This window comes from Nerophis lumbriciformis, linkage group LG06 (genome assembly GCF_033978685.3).
Source record: "Nerophis lumbriciformis linkage group LG06, RoL_Nlum_v2.1, whole genome shotgun sequence".
Classification (NCBI taxonomy): domain Eukaryota; kingdom Metazoa; phylum Chordata; class Actinopteri; order Syngnathiformes; family Syngnathidae; genus Nerophis; species Nerophis lumbriciformis.
In genome coordinates, this window is record NC_084553.2 from 13,635,951 (window position 1) to 13,653,624 (window position 17,674).

A 17,674-nucleotide genomic window follows, 5' to 3' on the forward strand; every position below is an offset into this window, starting at 1 on the left:
AGAGACAATGCAGCATCATCATCAGTGTCACCTTCCAGAGCTGTCACTCAAAGGTAACTATGGCAACATAAAAGCATTTACTCTGGAAACTGCTTAAGTAGGTCCCGCCTTTGTCAACAGCCCAGTCCGCAGTCCATGTCCACCAGTGTCCTTCTTTCAACATACGTGGTTGACCTCTTTTGCCCAGCTAAAATTTGAGGGTAGGCCTGGGCCCAAAAAATTAATAGGTCAATTAATTGAAGGATAAATAAAACTGAACTCGATACGTTTGCCGGCATCGATATATTGCCATTTTTTTCTGTCTCTTGCTTCCAAGATATATATTTATACATTTGTGTGTGTATGTATGTATATATATATATATATATATATATATATATATATATATATATATATATATATGTATTAGAGATATTATTGGCCGATAAATGCGTTAAAATGTAATATCAGAAATTATCGGTATCGGTATTTTTATTATCGGTATCATTTTTAATTTTATTTTTTTATTAAATCAACATAAAAAACACAAGATACACTTACAATTAGTGCACCAACCCAAAAAACCTTCCTCCCCCATTTACACTCATTCACACTCATTCACACAAAAGGGTTGTTTCTTTCTGTTATTAATATTCTGGTTCCTACATTATATATCAATATATATCAATACAGTCTGCAAGGGATACAGTCCGTAAGCACACATGATTGTGCGTGCTGCTGGTCCACTAATAGTACTAACCTTTAACAGTTAATTTTACTAATTTTCATTAATTACTAGTTTCTATGTACCGTATTTTTCGGAGTATAAGTCGCACCGGAGTATAAGTCGCACCTGCCAAAAATACATAATTAAGAAGGAAAAAAACATATATAAATCGCACTGGAGCCCGGCCAAACTATGAAAAAAACTGCGACTTATAGTCCGAAAATACGGTAACTGTTTTTATATTGTTTTACTTTCTATTTTATTCAAGAAAATGTTTGTAATTTAATTATTTTAATTTATTTTATTTTTTTTATTTTTTTTTAAGTACCTTATATTCACCATACCTGATTGTCCAAATTAGGCATAATAATGTGTTAATTCCACGACTGTATATATCGGTTGATATCGGTATCAGTTGATATCGGTATCGGTAATTAAAGAGTTGGACAATATCGGAATATCGGATATCGGCAAAATCCATTATCGGACATTCCTAATATATATATATATATATTTGTGTGTGCGCGTGTGTGTGTGTATATATATATATATATATATATATATTTGTGTGTATGTATGTATGTATGTATATATATGTATATATATTTGTGTATATATATATGTATATATATATATATATATATATATATATATATATATTTGTGTGTGTATGTTTGTATATATACAGTATATATGTGTATGTGTGTGCGTGTATATGTGACTTCTTGTTCAGTGCAAAGTAAGCTTCAAAATAAAAGCATGGCAGTATTAACCTGCATTCTATCGCAGTAATGAATAGAATATACTTATTAAATTTTTTCACAAAGAGAAGCAGGTGAGATCAAAGTAGTGGTGCAAGACAGCATAACAGAACAAAACCACTTTATCGTCACAGAAGTCAAGATATACAACGAAATTACTGCAGCAGCTCTGTTAATAAAAACATAACATATCATGAAAACACCTGAATCTAAATAGAAAATGCACTCACAAAGGTTCAGTTTAGTGCAGTTCAGTTTATTTATTTATAGAGCACATTTAAAAACAACCCCAGTTGGCCAAAGTGATGTACAGACATAAGAAAAGGGGCACATAGTGTCACATTTACATGGTAACAGGTAACGGTAGCAATGTTTAGTTTTGGTTATGATTATCAGGTTCAAACATTGATGACATCTATTAAACAAGACAAGAGGCAAAGAATTAAACAGACAGAATTCAATTTGGACTCAATATTGAGGAGAGTCGTCTGTACACTGTACCCTTGCACAGTATCTCAGCACACTCTGCCAAAAGATTGCACGCCTCCTTCTTTTAATTTGGACCCTCCCCGACCACATGGCCACCGCTGTTTCCAAAGGACAAAGGTCGCAAAAAGTTCACAGAAAAGGTCGTAAACAATTCACAGAAAAGGTCAGTTCAAAAAGAGTTTGTAAAATAGTTCCAAAAGACGTGAATAAAATAGTTCAAAAAGACGTTTGTAAAACAGTTCAAAAACGAGGTTGAAAAAGAGGTCGTCTGGAAATTGGGCAGATCCTGTCTTCTCTCCGCTTTGAAGTATGAAAGAACACAGGAACACCTTCATCTTGCTTTCCCCCCCTACACAGTGAAGTTTTACGAGCCTTACTCTTGGTAGGTTTCAAAGACAGCTTTTGTCTTCTCACCAGACCCTCAATGTAACACAAAGTTTTTGTGATCATTTAGAAACAATTATTCTAACAATGATGACAACTGGTTATGTCGACACCAGTCAGCCAGACTGATGGCCGTCGACACAGGCGGGTTCCATTGTAGTATGCCATTTGACAACAATAATTTCCTCCAGGATCAGAAAATAACCCTCCTTACCAAACCTTTATATTGTCATACATTATACATTTTGCCAGGCTAACTTTGACGTATTTATGTATCTCAGCATGTTAACATCTTGGATAAGAGTTGACTCGTCATGGAGACAGACTAATGTCCACATCAGTTTAGGATTATCAATCCTTCAAACCAGCAAACAATGGCTTAAGTGCTAATCGGTTCCAGGTGGATCCGAGTCCATACTACGACGCCTGTGTGAGGGACTCATGTGCTTGTGACACCGGCGGCGACTGTGAGTGCTTCTGCACGGCGGTGGCGGCCTACGCCTCAGCTTGCAACCAGGCCGCAGCGTGCGTCTCATGGAGAACCCCCAAACTGTGCCGTAAGCGTTCTGACACGTCACGACACATCATGGTCCTGAGGTCGTAATGCAAGTAGACGCTAACGGCCGAGCTGGGTGTTCTCTCTCTCTCTCTCAGCCGTTTTCTGTGATTACTACAACGCCCCTGCTGCCTGCGAGTGGCACTACAAGCCCTGTGGAGCAGACTGCATGAAGACGTGTAGGAATCCTTCTGGGAACTGCTCCGACCTCATCACCGGCCTGGAAGGTAGAGTCCAACATTTTACACAACGGGGACACACCTTTAATAAACTCCTGTTTCTTTCTATAACCTCACTAAAAAATATTTCTAAATGTTAAAACCCTGAATTAGGGGTGCCCACAATTTTTCTGCAGGCGAGCTACTTTTCAGCTGATCAAGTCGAGGGGATCTAACTCATTCATATACCGTATTTTTCGGACTATAAGTCGCAGTTTTTTTCATAGTTTGGCCGGGCTCCAGTGCAACTTATATATGTTTTTTTCCTTCTTTATTATGCATTTTCGGCAGGTGCGACTTATACTCCGAAAAATACGGTATATATATATATATATATATATATATATATATATATATGGTAACACTTTAGTATGGGGAACATATTCTAAGTAACAAAGACTTACTTTAGAGCAGTGGTTCTTAACCTGGGTTCGATCGAACCCTAGGGGTTCGGTGAGTCGGGCTCAAGGGGTTCGGCGGAGGTCAAGACACACCCGACTCATCGTGTAAATATAAACTTCTCCCTATCGGCGTATTACGGATACGGCAACAGCAGAAGTCAGACTGATTTGCAGGTGTGTAATTTGTTGTGAGTTTATGCTCTGTGTTGGTTTTGTTCTTTGAACAAGGTGATGTTCATGCACGGTTCATTTTGTGCACCAGTAAAAAAACATGGTAACACTTTAGTATGGGGAACATATTCAGCATTAATTAGTTGCTTATTAACATGCAAATTAGTAACATATTGGCTCTTAACTACTCATTATTAAGTAATTATTAATGCCTTATTCGGCACGGCCTTATTATAACCCTCTAACCCTCTAACCCTGGCCTTAACCCACTAACCCTAACCAAATAACTCTAAATTAAGTCTTTGTTACCTAGAATATGTTCCCCTAGTGTCCAAATAACTCTAAATTAAGTCTTTGTTACTTAGAATATGTTCCCCATACTAAAGTGTTACCAAAAACATATAACTTTGTCTTGAATTTAAAAAAACCATTTAATTTTTCACTAAAGAAGGGTTTGGTGAATGCGTATATGAAACTGGTGGGGTTCAGTACCTCCAACAAGGTTAAAAACCACTGCTTTAGAGTTATTTGGACAATTGGGAAACATATAAGGGTTAGGGTTAGGATTACTAATAAGCAATAATTCTGAGGTTATTGAGGGAAGACTCTTAGTTAATGAATGAATGAATGAATGAAATAAGTTTATTTCGGTCATATAATCAACCATCAACCAATTTGTGTGAGCAGTTTAACAGTACAGATTATACATATTTAACAATCATACACATTTACACACAAAAAGAAAAGAAAAGAAAAAGAATGACCGAAAAAGGAATAGGCTGAAGCCAAAGCTTATATTTGCCTATCCTATACATTCACTGAAAATTAGATTGCCTGGAACATCAACGTTAAAAAAAAAAAATCAATGGGATGAAAGTAATCGTTGCTATATTTTATAATTTTCAATTATTTCACCTTTCAAGGTTTTCTTAAAACCTTAACAAAGAACTACATGTCTTCAGCTCACCACTGAGCTTGTTCCACCATTTAACTCCTAAAACTGTAATACATTTGTATTTTATATTCGTTCTCACTTTGCCTATTTCAAAAATCAATATCCCCCGTCTGAAAATGTTAACACATTAGAACTTAAAAATAATGGATAAATAAATAATGAATGAATATGAAATTAAACTTCAATATATGGGGAACTTCTTAAAGTGCAGTTATTTCCCCAGTTGGAAAAAGTTGGTCGGGTATTATTTATTTAATGGCTTACTGGTTGTATAATAAGGCCATGCAGAATAAGGCATTAATAAGTACTTAATAATGACTAATTAAGAGCCAATATGTTACTAATTTGCATGTTAATAAGCAACTAATTAATGATGAATATGTTCCCCATACTAAAGTGTTACCATTTATTTATATATATATATATTTAATATATTTATTTATTTATGAAAGATACATTTTTGTTAACAAGTTAAAGGTGTTTAAAGATAATACAAGCATGTTTAACACATAAATTCCTTTCTTTCATGAAGACAAGAATATAAATTGGTGTATTACCTGATTTTGATGACTTGCATTGATTGGAATCAGACAGTAGTGCTGATAACGTCCGCATTTTCAAACGGAGGAGAAAAAAAGTCCTTCTTTCTGTCCAAAACCACATGGAACTGGTGGGTTTTTGGCATCCTATTTGTCCAGCTTCCATACTCCTTTTTAGACACTTTACAAGAAATACATTGTCGGCAAACTCCGTAGCTTGCTAGCTTGTGCACGCCAGCTTTCTGAGACTCTTATTTTGGCAGGATGAAGCAGCGCTTTTACTGTGACGATAGGAACTTTAGAGTTTTGACGGCAGGTACGGCGCGAGAGTCTGTTGGAAAAAAAAAAAAAAAAGGGTTTCTCGCCTTCCTGTCGGTCATTTTTTCTTAATAATGAGCTCGCAGCAGCCAGTGTCATGGTGAAGATTGATGATCGCTAACTTTTAGGTCTATTTTTTTAATGCCTGGCTGGCGATCGACTGGGTAGCTCGCGATCGACATGATGTGCACCCCTGCCCTAAATAAATATGGTGGCATTTCCCAAATTTCCCAGGTCACTTTCTTTTGGCTCACTGGTTGGCAGGTCCTCCTGCACTCGTCGTCAAATGTGTTTTTTGTCTTCTTTAACATTTGGGTGCAAGGGAGGAGCCAAATGTCTCATTTTGTTTACATCAGACAAAAATATGTTGTGTTATTTTGCTCCAGGTTGTTATCCGCAATGTCCTCCGAGTGAACCGTACTTTGATGAAGACACCATGTCATGTGTGTCCTGGAAGCAGTGTGGTTGCTATGACGACCAAGGTATCCATTACAGCATCTCAGAGGTGGTTCCTGCTAAAAGTTGTTACACTTGGTAAGTCTGTGTTTACACACACACACACACACACACACACACACACACACACACGCAAAAATATTCAGTCCAAGGCTTGACTCCCGGGTAGGGGGTCCAGACTGAGACCAGGAAAAAAAAACACAATAGCCATAGCACACACAAAGAAGTTACAAAGAATACATAAGACTTGCAACAGAGTCAATTTGAATACCTCCTTTTTGGGACCACCCTAATTTAGATAGATTTCACTACCAAGGGTGTAAATGAGACATTTTCTATTACACATAATGTTTTGTCTGTGGATTGTCCATGAATTGTTTGTTATGATCAACATCATCATTTCTAAATCAAATCTAAACATGCTGTTAACAAATGTGTATTTTCTTAAAGCTCCTGTACAATCTCTGGAATACAGTGTAACTACAATGTAAACAGTAAGTATTTGAAATAGACTGTGTTCACATCATATGTCATTAATTTTGCTGATATTCTCTCACGACAGCGTGCACATGCTTCATTAACGGCAAAACCTATGCTTATGGCGCCACCATCTACAACACCTCGGATGGGCTGGGAAACTGCATCACGGCGACATGTGGAGTCAACAACACTATGAACAGGAACATGTATCCCTGCTTTACAACCATCAGCCCGCAAACAACACCCTTTACTTTCAGCACGGCTGAAAGGACTTCTGGTACGAATCAGACCTGCTGATATCTGAAGAATGAAGTACAAAAATGAAAAGTTGAATTATTGGTACTTGCTAGAGACGTTTGCTGGACTACGTTTCCCGATGCAGGGTCAGACAAAACTCCTCATACTGTACTTGCACATGTTGGAACTTGTCTGTCACCTGGATGATTTAAATGAACATGAAATATGTCAGGTCTTAAAAGATGATCAATCACTTATCAGTAATTGTGTTCATAACCTTGTTTTTACAATTTGTACTCTGGTTTCAGCAACCACAAAGGGAAGTACAACTGAACCAAGAGAAACAACCTCAAGCGGAACTACCAATATACCTGAAGAAACAAGCACCACAGAGAAGACAACAGAGTACGCAACAATCTCACCCATATTCACTGTTAGCCCGACAACCACTTCTACCACAACACAAGGAGAAATTACAACTTCTGTACCAGGTAGCACATTAACTAGTGAAGCGACAGGAAAAACATCCCAACCCTCTGTTAGTACCACAACGACCAAATTACCATCAACGTCCTCATTGGGAACTACCACTGGAAAAGCCACAACAGCACAGATAACAACTGTACAAGGTGAGACAACACCACCTGGATTGACCACTGGCAAAACCACCGCCTCTACCACAACTACTCGAAAAACTACAACCATGATACCAGGTGGCACAACATTGACTCAAAATACAGGAACAACATCCCGGCCTTCTGTTAGTACTACAACAACTAAAATACCCTCAACAACCATATTGGGAACTACCACTGGACCTGGAGAAACCACAACAGTGCAGAGAACAACTGTACAAGGTGAGACCACACCACCTGGTACAACAACCACCTCGACCACAACTCTTGAAAAAACTACAACCTCTGTACCAGGTAGCCAAACAAGTACTGAAAACACAGGAACAACATCCCAAACCTCTTTTAGTACTACAACAACAAAAATACCATCAACATCCTCATTGGGAACTACCACTGCACCTGGAGAAACAACAACAGCACAGAGAACAACTGTAGAAGGGGAAACCACTCCGCCTGGTACAACAACCAGCTCTACCACAAATCTTGGAAAATCTACAACCTCTGTATCAGGTAGCCAAACAACAATTACTGAAAACACAGGAACAACATCCCAACCCTCTGTTAGTACTACAACAACAAAAATACTATCAACATATTCAATGGGAACTACCACGGCACCTGGAGAAACAACAACAGCACAGAGAACAACTGTAGAAGGGGAAACCACTCCGCCTGGTACAACAACCACCTCGACCACAACTTTTGGAAAAACTACAACCTCTGTCCCAAGTATCCAAACAACAATTACTGAAAACACAGGAACAACATCCCAACCGTCTGTTAGTACTACAACAACAAAAATACCATCAACATCCTCATTGGGAACTACCACTGCACCTGGAGAAACCACAACAGCACAGAGAACCACTGTACAAGATGAGACCACACCACCTGGTACAACAACCACCTCGACCACAACTATTGGAAAAACTACAACCTCTGTCCCAAGTAGCCAAACAACAATTACTGAAAACACAGGAACAACATCCCAACCGTCTGTTAGTACTACAACAACAAAAATACCATCAACATCCTCATTGGGAACTACCACTGCACCTGGAGAAACCACAACAGCACATAAAACAACCGTGCAAGGTGAGACAACACCACCTGGATTCACCACCGGCACAACCACGAGCTCTACCACATCTCTTGGAAAAACTACAACCTCAGTACCAGTTAGCCAAACAACAATTACTGAAAATACAGGAACAACATCCCAACCGTCTGTTAGTACTACAACAAAAAAAATACCATCAACATCCTCATTGGGAACTACCACTACACCTGGAGAAACCACAACAGCACAGAGAACCACTGTACAAGATGAGACCACACCACCTGGTACAACAACCACCTCGACCACAACTCTTGGAAAAACTACAACCTCTGTCCCAAGTAGCCAAACAACAATTACTGAAAACACAGGAACAACATCCCAACCGTCTGTTAGTACTACAACAACAAAAATACCATCAACACCCTCATTGGTAACTACCACTGCACCTGGAGAAACCACAACAGCACATAAAACAACCGTGCAAGGTGAGACAACACCACCTGGATTCACCACCGGCACAACCACGAGCTTTACCACATCTCTTGGAAAAACTACAACCTCAGTACCAGGTAGCCAAACAACAATTACTGAAAATACAGGAACAACACAACCCTCTGTTAGTACTACAACAACAAAAATACCATCAACATCCTCATTGGGAACTACCACTGCACCTGGAGAAACCACAACAGCACAGAGAACCACTGTACAAGGTGAGACCACACCACCTGGTACAACAACCACCTCGACCACAACTCTTGGAAAAACTACAACCTCTGTACCAGGTAGCCAAACAACAAGTACTGAACACACAGGAACAACATCCCAAACCTCTGTTAGTACTACAACAACAAAAATATCATCAACACCCTCATCGGGAACTACCACTGCACCTGGAGAAACCACAACAGCACAGAGAACAACTGTACAAGATGAGACCACACCACCTGGTACAACAACCACCTCAACCACAACTATTGGAAAAACTACAACCTATGTACCAGGTAGCCAAACAACAATTACTGAAAACACAGGAACAACATCCCAACCCTCTGTTAGTACTACAACAACAAAAATAGCATCAACATCCTCATTGGGAACTACCACTGCATCTGGAGAAACCACAACAGCACATAAAACAACCGTGCAAGGTGAGACTACACCACCTGAATTCACCACTGGTACAACCACCAGCTCTACCACATCTCTTGGAAAAACTACAACCTCAATACCAGGTAGCCAAACAACAATTACTGAAAATACAGGAACAACACAACCCTCTGTTAGTACTACAACAACAAAAATATCATCAACACCCTCATCGGGAACTACCACTGCACCTGGAGAAACCACAACAGCACAGAGAACAACTGTACAAGATGAGACCACACCACCTGGTACAACAACCACCTCAACCACAACTATTGGGAAAACTACAACCTCTGTCCCAAGTAGCCAAACAACAATTACTGAAAACACAGGAACAACATCCCAACCCTCTGTTAGTACTACAACAACAAAAATAGCATCAACATCCTCATTGGGAACTACCACTGCATCTGGAGAAACCACAACAGCACATAAAACAACCGTGCAAGGTGAGACAACACCACCTGAATTCACCACTGGTACAACCACCAGCTCTACCACATCTCTTGGAAAAACTACAACCTCAATACCAGGTAGCCAAACAACAAGTACTGAAAACACAGGAACAACATCCCAACCCTCTGTTAGTACTACAACAACAAAAATACCATCAACATCCTCATTGGGAACTACCACTGCACCTGGAGAAACCACAACAGCACAGAGAACAACTGTACAAGGTGGGACTACACCACCTGGATTCACCACCGGCACAACCACCAGCTCTACCACATCTCTTGGAAAAACTACAACCTCTGTACCAGGTAGCCAAACAACAATTACAGAAAATACAGAACCAACATCCCAACCCTCTGTAAGTACCACAACAACAATAATATCATCAGCATCCTCATTGGGAACTACCACTGCACCTGGAGAAACCACAACAGCACAGAGAACCACTGTACAAGGTGAGACCACACCACCTGAATTCACCACTGGTACAACCACCAGCTCTACCACAACTCTTGGAAAAACTACAACCTCTGTACCAAGTAGCCAAACAACAATTACTGAAAACACAGGAACAACATCCCAACCGCCTGTTAGTACTACAACAACAAAAATACCATCAACATCCTCATTGGGAACTACCACTGAACCTGGAAAAACCACAACAGCACAGAGAACCACTGTACAAGATGAGACCACACCACCTGGTACAACAACCACCTCGACCACAACTTTTGGAAAAACTACAACCTCTGTACCAGGTAGCCAAACAACAATTACTGAAAACACAGGAACAACATCCCAACCCTCTGTTAGTACTACAACAACAAAAATAGCATCAACATCCTCATTGGGAACTACCACTGCATCTGGAGAAACCACAACAGCACATAAAACAACCGTGCAAGGTGAGACAACACCACCTGAATTCACCACTGGTACAACCACCAGCTCTACCACATCTCTTGGAAAAACTACAACCTCAATACCAGGTAGCCAAACAACAATTACTGAAAATACAGGAACAACACAACCCTCTGTTAGTACTACAACAACAAAAATACCATCAACATCCTCATTGGGAACTACCACTGCACCTGGAGAAACCACAACAGCACAGAGAACCACTATACAAGGTGAGACCACACCACCTGGTACAACAACCACCTCGACCACAACTCTTGGAAAAACTACAACCTCTGTACCAGGTAGCCAAACAACAATTACTGAAAACACAGGAACAACATCTCAACCCTCTGTTAGTACTACAACAACAAAAGTACCATCAACATCCTCATTGAGAACTACCACTGGACCTGGAGAAACAACAACAGCACAGAGAACAACTGTACAAGGTGGGACAACACCACCTGGATTCACCCCCGGCACAACCACTAGCTCTACCACATCTCTTGGAAAAACTACAACCTCTGTACCAGGTAGCCAAACAACAATTACTGAAAATACAGGAACAACACAACCCTCTGTTAGTACTACAACAACAAAAATACCATCAACATCCTCATTGGGAACTACCACTGTACCTGGAGAAACCACAACAGCACAGAGAACCACTGTACAAGGTGAGACCACACCACCTGGTACAACAACCACCTCGACCACAACTCTCGGAAAAACTACAACCTCTGTACCAGGTAGCCAAACAACAATTACTGAAAACACAGGAACAACATCCCAACCCTCTGTTAGTACTACAACAACAAAAATAGCATCAACATCCTCATTGGGAACTACCACTGCACCTGGAGAAACCACAACAGCACAGAGAACCACTGTACAAGGTGAGACCACACCACCTGAATTCACCACTGGTACAACCACCAGCTCTACCACAACTCTTGGAAAAACTACAACCTCTGTACCAAGTAGCCAAACAACAATTACTGAAAACACAGGAACAACATCCCAACCGCCTGTTAGTACTACAACAACAAAAATACCATCAACATCCTCATTGGGAACTACCACTGAACCTGGAAAAACCACAACAGCACAGAGAACCACTGTACAAGATGAGACCACACCACCTGGTACAACAACCACCTCGACCACAACTTTTGGAAAAACTACAACCTCTGTACCAGGTAGCCAAACAACAATTACTGAAAACACAGGAACAACATCCCAACCCTCTGTTAGTACTACAACAACAAAAATAGCATCAACATCCTCATTGGGAACTACCACTGCATCTGGAGAAACCACAACAGCACATAAAACAACCGTGCAAGGTGAGACAACACCACCTGAATTCACCACTGGTACAACCACCAGCTCTACCACATCTCTTGGAAAAACTACAACCTCAATACCAGGTAGCCAAACAACAATTACTGAAAATACAGGAACAACACAACCCTCTGTTAGTACTACAACAACAAAAATACCATCAACATCCTCATTGGGAACTACCACTGCACCTGGAGAAACCACAACAGCACAGAGAACCACTATACAAGGTGAGACCACACCACCTGGTACAACAACCACCTCGACCACAACTCTTGGAAAAACTACAACCTCTGTACCAGGTAGCCAAACAACAATTACTGAAAACACAGGAACAACATCTCAACCCTCTGTTAGTACTACAACAACAAAAATACCATCAACATCCTCATTGAGAACTACCACTGGACCTGGAGAAACAACAACAGCACAGAGAACAACTGTACAAGGTGGGACAACACCATCTGGATTCACCCCCGGCACAACCACTAGCTCTACCACATCTCTTGGAAAAACTACAACCTCTGTACCAGGTAGCCAAACAACAATTACTGAAAATACAGGAACAACACAACCCTCTGTTAGTACTACAACAACAAAAATACCATCAACATCCTCATTGGGAACTACCACTGTACCTGGAGAAACCACAACAGCACAGAGAACCACTGTACAAGGTGAGACCACACCACCTGGTACAACAACCACCTCGACCACAACTCTCGGAAAAACTACAACCTCTGTACCAGGTAGCCAAACAACAATTACTGAAAACACAGGAACAACATCCCAACCCTCTGTTAGTACTACAACAACAAAAATACCATCAACAGCCACATTGGTAACTACTACTGGAGCTGAAAAAACCACTACAGGAGAGAGAACCACTGTACAAGGTGAGACCACACCACTTGGTACAACAACCACCTCGACCACAACTCTCGGAAAAACTACAACCTCTGTACCAGGTAGCCAAACAACAATTACTGAAAACACAGGAACAACATCCCAACCCTCTGTTAGTACTACAACAACAAAAATACCATCAACAGCCACATTGGTAACTACTACTGGAGCTGAAAAAACCACTACAGGAGAGAGAACCACTGTACAAGGTGAGACCACACCACTTGGTACAACAACCACCTCGACCACAACTCTTGGAAAAACTACAACCTCTGTACCAGGTAGCCAAACAACAATGACTGAAAACACAGGAACAACATCCCAACCGTCTGTCAGTACTACAACAACAAAAGTACCATCAACATCCTCATTGAAAACTACCACTGTACCTGGAGAAACCACAACAGCACAGAGAACCACTGTACAAGGTGAGACCACACCACCTGGTACAACAACCACCTCGACCACAACTCTTGGAAAAACTACAACCTCTGTACCAGGTAGCCAAACAACAATTACTGAAAACACAGGAACAACATCTCAACCCTCTGTTAGTACGACAACAACAAAAGTACCATTAACATCCTCATTGGGAACTACCACTGCACCTGGAGAAACCACAACAGCACAGAGAACAACTGTAGAAGGTGAGACAACCTCACCTGGATTCACCACTGGCACAACCACCACCTCTACCACAACCCTTGGAAAACTTACATCCTCTGTACCAGGTAGCCAAACAACAATTACTGAAAACCCAGGAACAACATCCCAACCCTCTGTTAATACCACAACTACTAAAGTACCATCAACATCCTCATTGGGAACTACCACTGCACCTGGAGAAACCACAACAGCACAGAGAACAACTGTACAAGGTGGGACTACACCACCTGGATTCACCACCGGCACAACAACCAGATCTACTACAACTCTTGGAAAAACTACAACCTCTGTACCAGGTAGCCAAACAACAGTTACTGAAAACACAGGAGCAACATCCCAACCTTCTGTTAGTACTACAACAACAAAAGTACCAGTAACATCCTCATTGGGAACTACCACTGCACCTGGAGAAACCACAACAGCACAGATAACCACTGTACAAGGTGAGACCACACCACCTGGTACAACAACCACCTCAACCACAACTCTTGGAAAAACTACAACCTCTGTATCAGGTAGCCAAACAACAAGTACTGAAAATACAGGAACAACATCCCAACCCTCTGTTAGTACTACAACAACAAAAATACCATCAACATCCTCATTGGGAACTACCACTGCACCTGGAGAAACCACAACAGCACAGAGAACAACTGTACAAGGTGGGACAACACCACCTGGATTCACCACCGGCACAACAACCAGATCTACTACAACTCTTGGAAAAACTACAACCGCTGTACCAGGTAGCCAAACAACAATTACTGAAAACATAGGAGCAACATCCCAACCATCTGTTAGTACTACAACAACAAAAGTACCAGTAACATCCTCATTGGGAACTACCACTGCACCTGGAGAAACCACAACAGCACAGAGAACCACTGTACAAGGTGAGACCACACCACCTGGTACAACAACCACCTCGACCACAACTCTTGGAAAAACTACAACCTCTGTACCAGGTAGCCAAACAACAATTACTGAAAACACAGGAGCAACATCCCAACCATCTGTTAGTACGACAACAACAAAAGTACCAGTAACATCCTCATTGGGAACTACCACTGCACCTGGAGAAACCACAACAGCACAGAGAACCACTGTACAAGGTGAGACCACACCACCTGGTACAACAACCACCTCGACCACAACTCTTGGAAAAACTACAACCTCTGTACCAGGTAGCCAAACAACAATTACTGAAAACACAGGAGCAACATCCCAACCATCTGTTAGTACGACAACAACAAAAGTACCAGTAACATCCTCATTGGGAACTACCACTGCACCTGGAGAAACCACAACAGCACAGAGAACAACTGTACAAGGTGAGACAACCTCACCTGGATTCACCACGGGCACAACCACCACCTCTACCACAACCCTTGGAAAACCTACATCCTCTGTACCAGGTAGCCAAACAACAATTACTGAAAACCCAGGAACAACATCCCAACCCTCTGTTAGTACCACAACTACTAAAGTACCATCAACATCCTCATTGGAAACTACCACTGGACCGGGAGAAACCACTACAGCACAGAGAACAACTCCTGAATTTACCACTGGCACATCAACCACTTCTACCACTACACTTCAGAAAGCTACAACCTCTCTACCAGGTAGCACAGCAACAACTACAGAACATTTGGGAACAACATCCCAACCCTTTGTGAACACCACAACTACCAAAATACCATCAACCACTGAAGGTGTTGTCACTGGAGGACCACAAACAACAGTTGTGATTACACAACCTTCAGTTTTGACCTCAACTATTTTGACTCCAACAAGTGTTTTGGGCACTACAGTTATCAGACCAATAACTCAAACACTTCCTGGTAGTTCAACTGTGTACACCAGTAATTCAGTCAGTACTGGTCAAGCTGTAACTACAGCTTCTACTTCTCCATCTTCCACTCCGTGTTCCTGCTTTTTCCATGGAAAAACATACAGTCCGGGTAAGTGACGTTTATTTAACCTTTACTTATCCATCACATTTTCTGTTATTTTAAAATAAAATGTGCATGCTCGCTCCTCTTTTGCAGGTGACGTTGTGTACAATGTAACACATGGTTCCGGTTGGTGTTTTGTTGCATTTTGCAACACATCCTGTAAAGTTGTGTCCCAATCCAATTTGTGTCCAACACCGATACCCGGCACGACTGCACAGTCTACCACGTCAGAGTCCATTTCAACAACACACATGTCCCCATCCACATCCACCCTGGACTGCACTCATGTGTCTCCATCAAGATGGGTGAGCTCAAATCTGACCTACTGTATGACAAATACAAAAGAGCGGAAGTGCTGCATCTCACCAGTACTGTGTTGTCGCCTCACAGAATGGAGAGTTGTGGATTGTTGACAACTGCACCACAGCTATGTGCAGAAATGGCGTGGTCACGGAGTACCCAAAAACCTGTCCGGTGCCACAAGCACTCATCTGTGCCAATGGACGTAAAGCCACCAAGGTCTATGATTCCGAAGGATGCTGCTACCACCCTGAATGTCAATGTAAGTTTACACGTACAGGAGGTACTCTGTCATAGTTTGAGTTTCATTACGACAATGGAGCTTTAGTGTCATTTTCCAACTATCCTTAAATTGATACCTACGCCACACGTGAATACAGTAATAAAATGATTAATACACAAACTAAATAGAATAAAAGAGAGAACGATTCCTTACTTGCGGTTTTCTAGACCACTATGATGCTTAGTTATCGCTGTTCATTTCACAGAAGCAAATCCTTGCACATGTACAATGTTTGGGGACGGCGTGGCTCGGTTGGTAGAGCGGCCGTGCCAGCGGGTTCCGGGTTCAATTCCAACTTCCGCCATCCCAGTCACTACCGTTGTGTCGTTGGGGAAGACACGTTACCCTTGCTTCCAGTGCCACCCACAATGTTTTGAATGTAGCTTAAACATAGATACTGGGTTTCACTATATGTCAAGCGCTTTGAGTCTCTAGAGAAAGAGCGCTATATAAATATACCTATCGTTCACAATCATTATGAAAGACATGACGACTGATGCATTTTTTTTAATGTATTCTAACTCGTAAATAAAAGTCCATTCTGGAGCCTCTATTACGCCCATAAAACCCAATAAATACCCACCCCAAAACCACCATCAATACTCCATTTAATTTGGGCGTGGTGGGTAGAGCAGCCGTGCCAGAAACTTGAGGGTTGCAGGATCGCTCCCCGCCTCTTGCCATCCAAATCACTGCCGTTGTGTCCTTGGGCAGGACACTTAACCCTTGCCCCCAGTGCCGCTCACACTGGTGAATGAATGAATGATGGGTGGTGGTCGGAGGGGCCGTAGGCACAAGCTGGCAGCCATGCTTCCGTCAGTCTACACCAGGGCAGCTGTGGCTACAAATGTAGCTTACCACCACCAGGTGTGAATGTGGAGTGAATGAATGATGGGTTCCCACTTCTCTGTGAAGCGCTTTGAGTCTCTAGAAAAGCGCTATATAAATCTAATCCATTATTATTATTATTACATTTCGTGACTTGAATATTAACTAAGTATTAGTTATATTGTTATCACATACTTGCCAACCCTCCCGGATTTTCCGGGAGACTCCCGAAATTCAGCGCCTCTCCCGAAAACCTCCCGGGACAAATTTCCTTCCGAAAATCTCCCGAAATTCAGGCCGAGCTGGAGGCCACGCCCCCTCCAGCTCCATGCGGACCTGAGTCCGCTTTCCCACAATATAAACAACGTCTACAGTAAACAGCAATGTTGTAACACTCTTAAACAGGACAATACTGCCATGTAGTGCATTTGATGAAAGCACTTTTGTGCGTGCCCACAGCAATGCATCATCAGAGAGGGTGTTCAGCATGGTTAGAAAGATAGAGAACATGACAG

At 41.6% G+C, this 17,674-nt stretch overlaps 1 protein-coding gene across 1 annotated transcript in view; it reads left to right on the forward strand.

The window, feature by feature from the left end:
* LOC133608962 (uncharacterized) overlaps window positions 1-17,674 on the forward strand; it is a 73,430-nt gene that overhangs the window by 42,666 nt on the left and 13,090 nt on the right. Inside the window, exons 24-32 of the mRNA XM_072913402.1 lie at window positions 1-53; window positions 2,741-2,897; window positions 2,995-3,123; window positions 5,885-6,032; window positions 6,405-6,448; window positions 6,517-6,711; window positions 6,980-15,754; window positions 15,842-16,053; window positions 16,139-16,310. The exon at window positions 1-53 is cut by the window's left edge and continues 187 nt beyond it. Coding sequence (XP_072769503.1) covers window positions 1-53; window positions 2,741-2,897; window positions 2,995-3,123; window positions 5,885-6,032; window positions 6,405-6,448; window positions 6,517-6,711; window positions 6,980-15,754; window positions 15,842-16,053; window positions 16,139-16,310 — 9,885 coding nt within the window. The remainder of the gene's footprint in view (window positions 54-2,740; window positions 2,898-2,994; window positions 3,124-5,884; window positions 6,033-6,404; window positions 6,449-6,516; window positions 6,712-6,979; window positions 15,755-15,841; window positions 16,054-16,138; window positions 16,311-17,674) is intronic.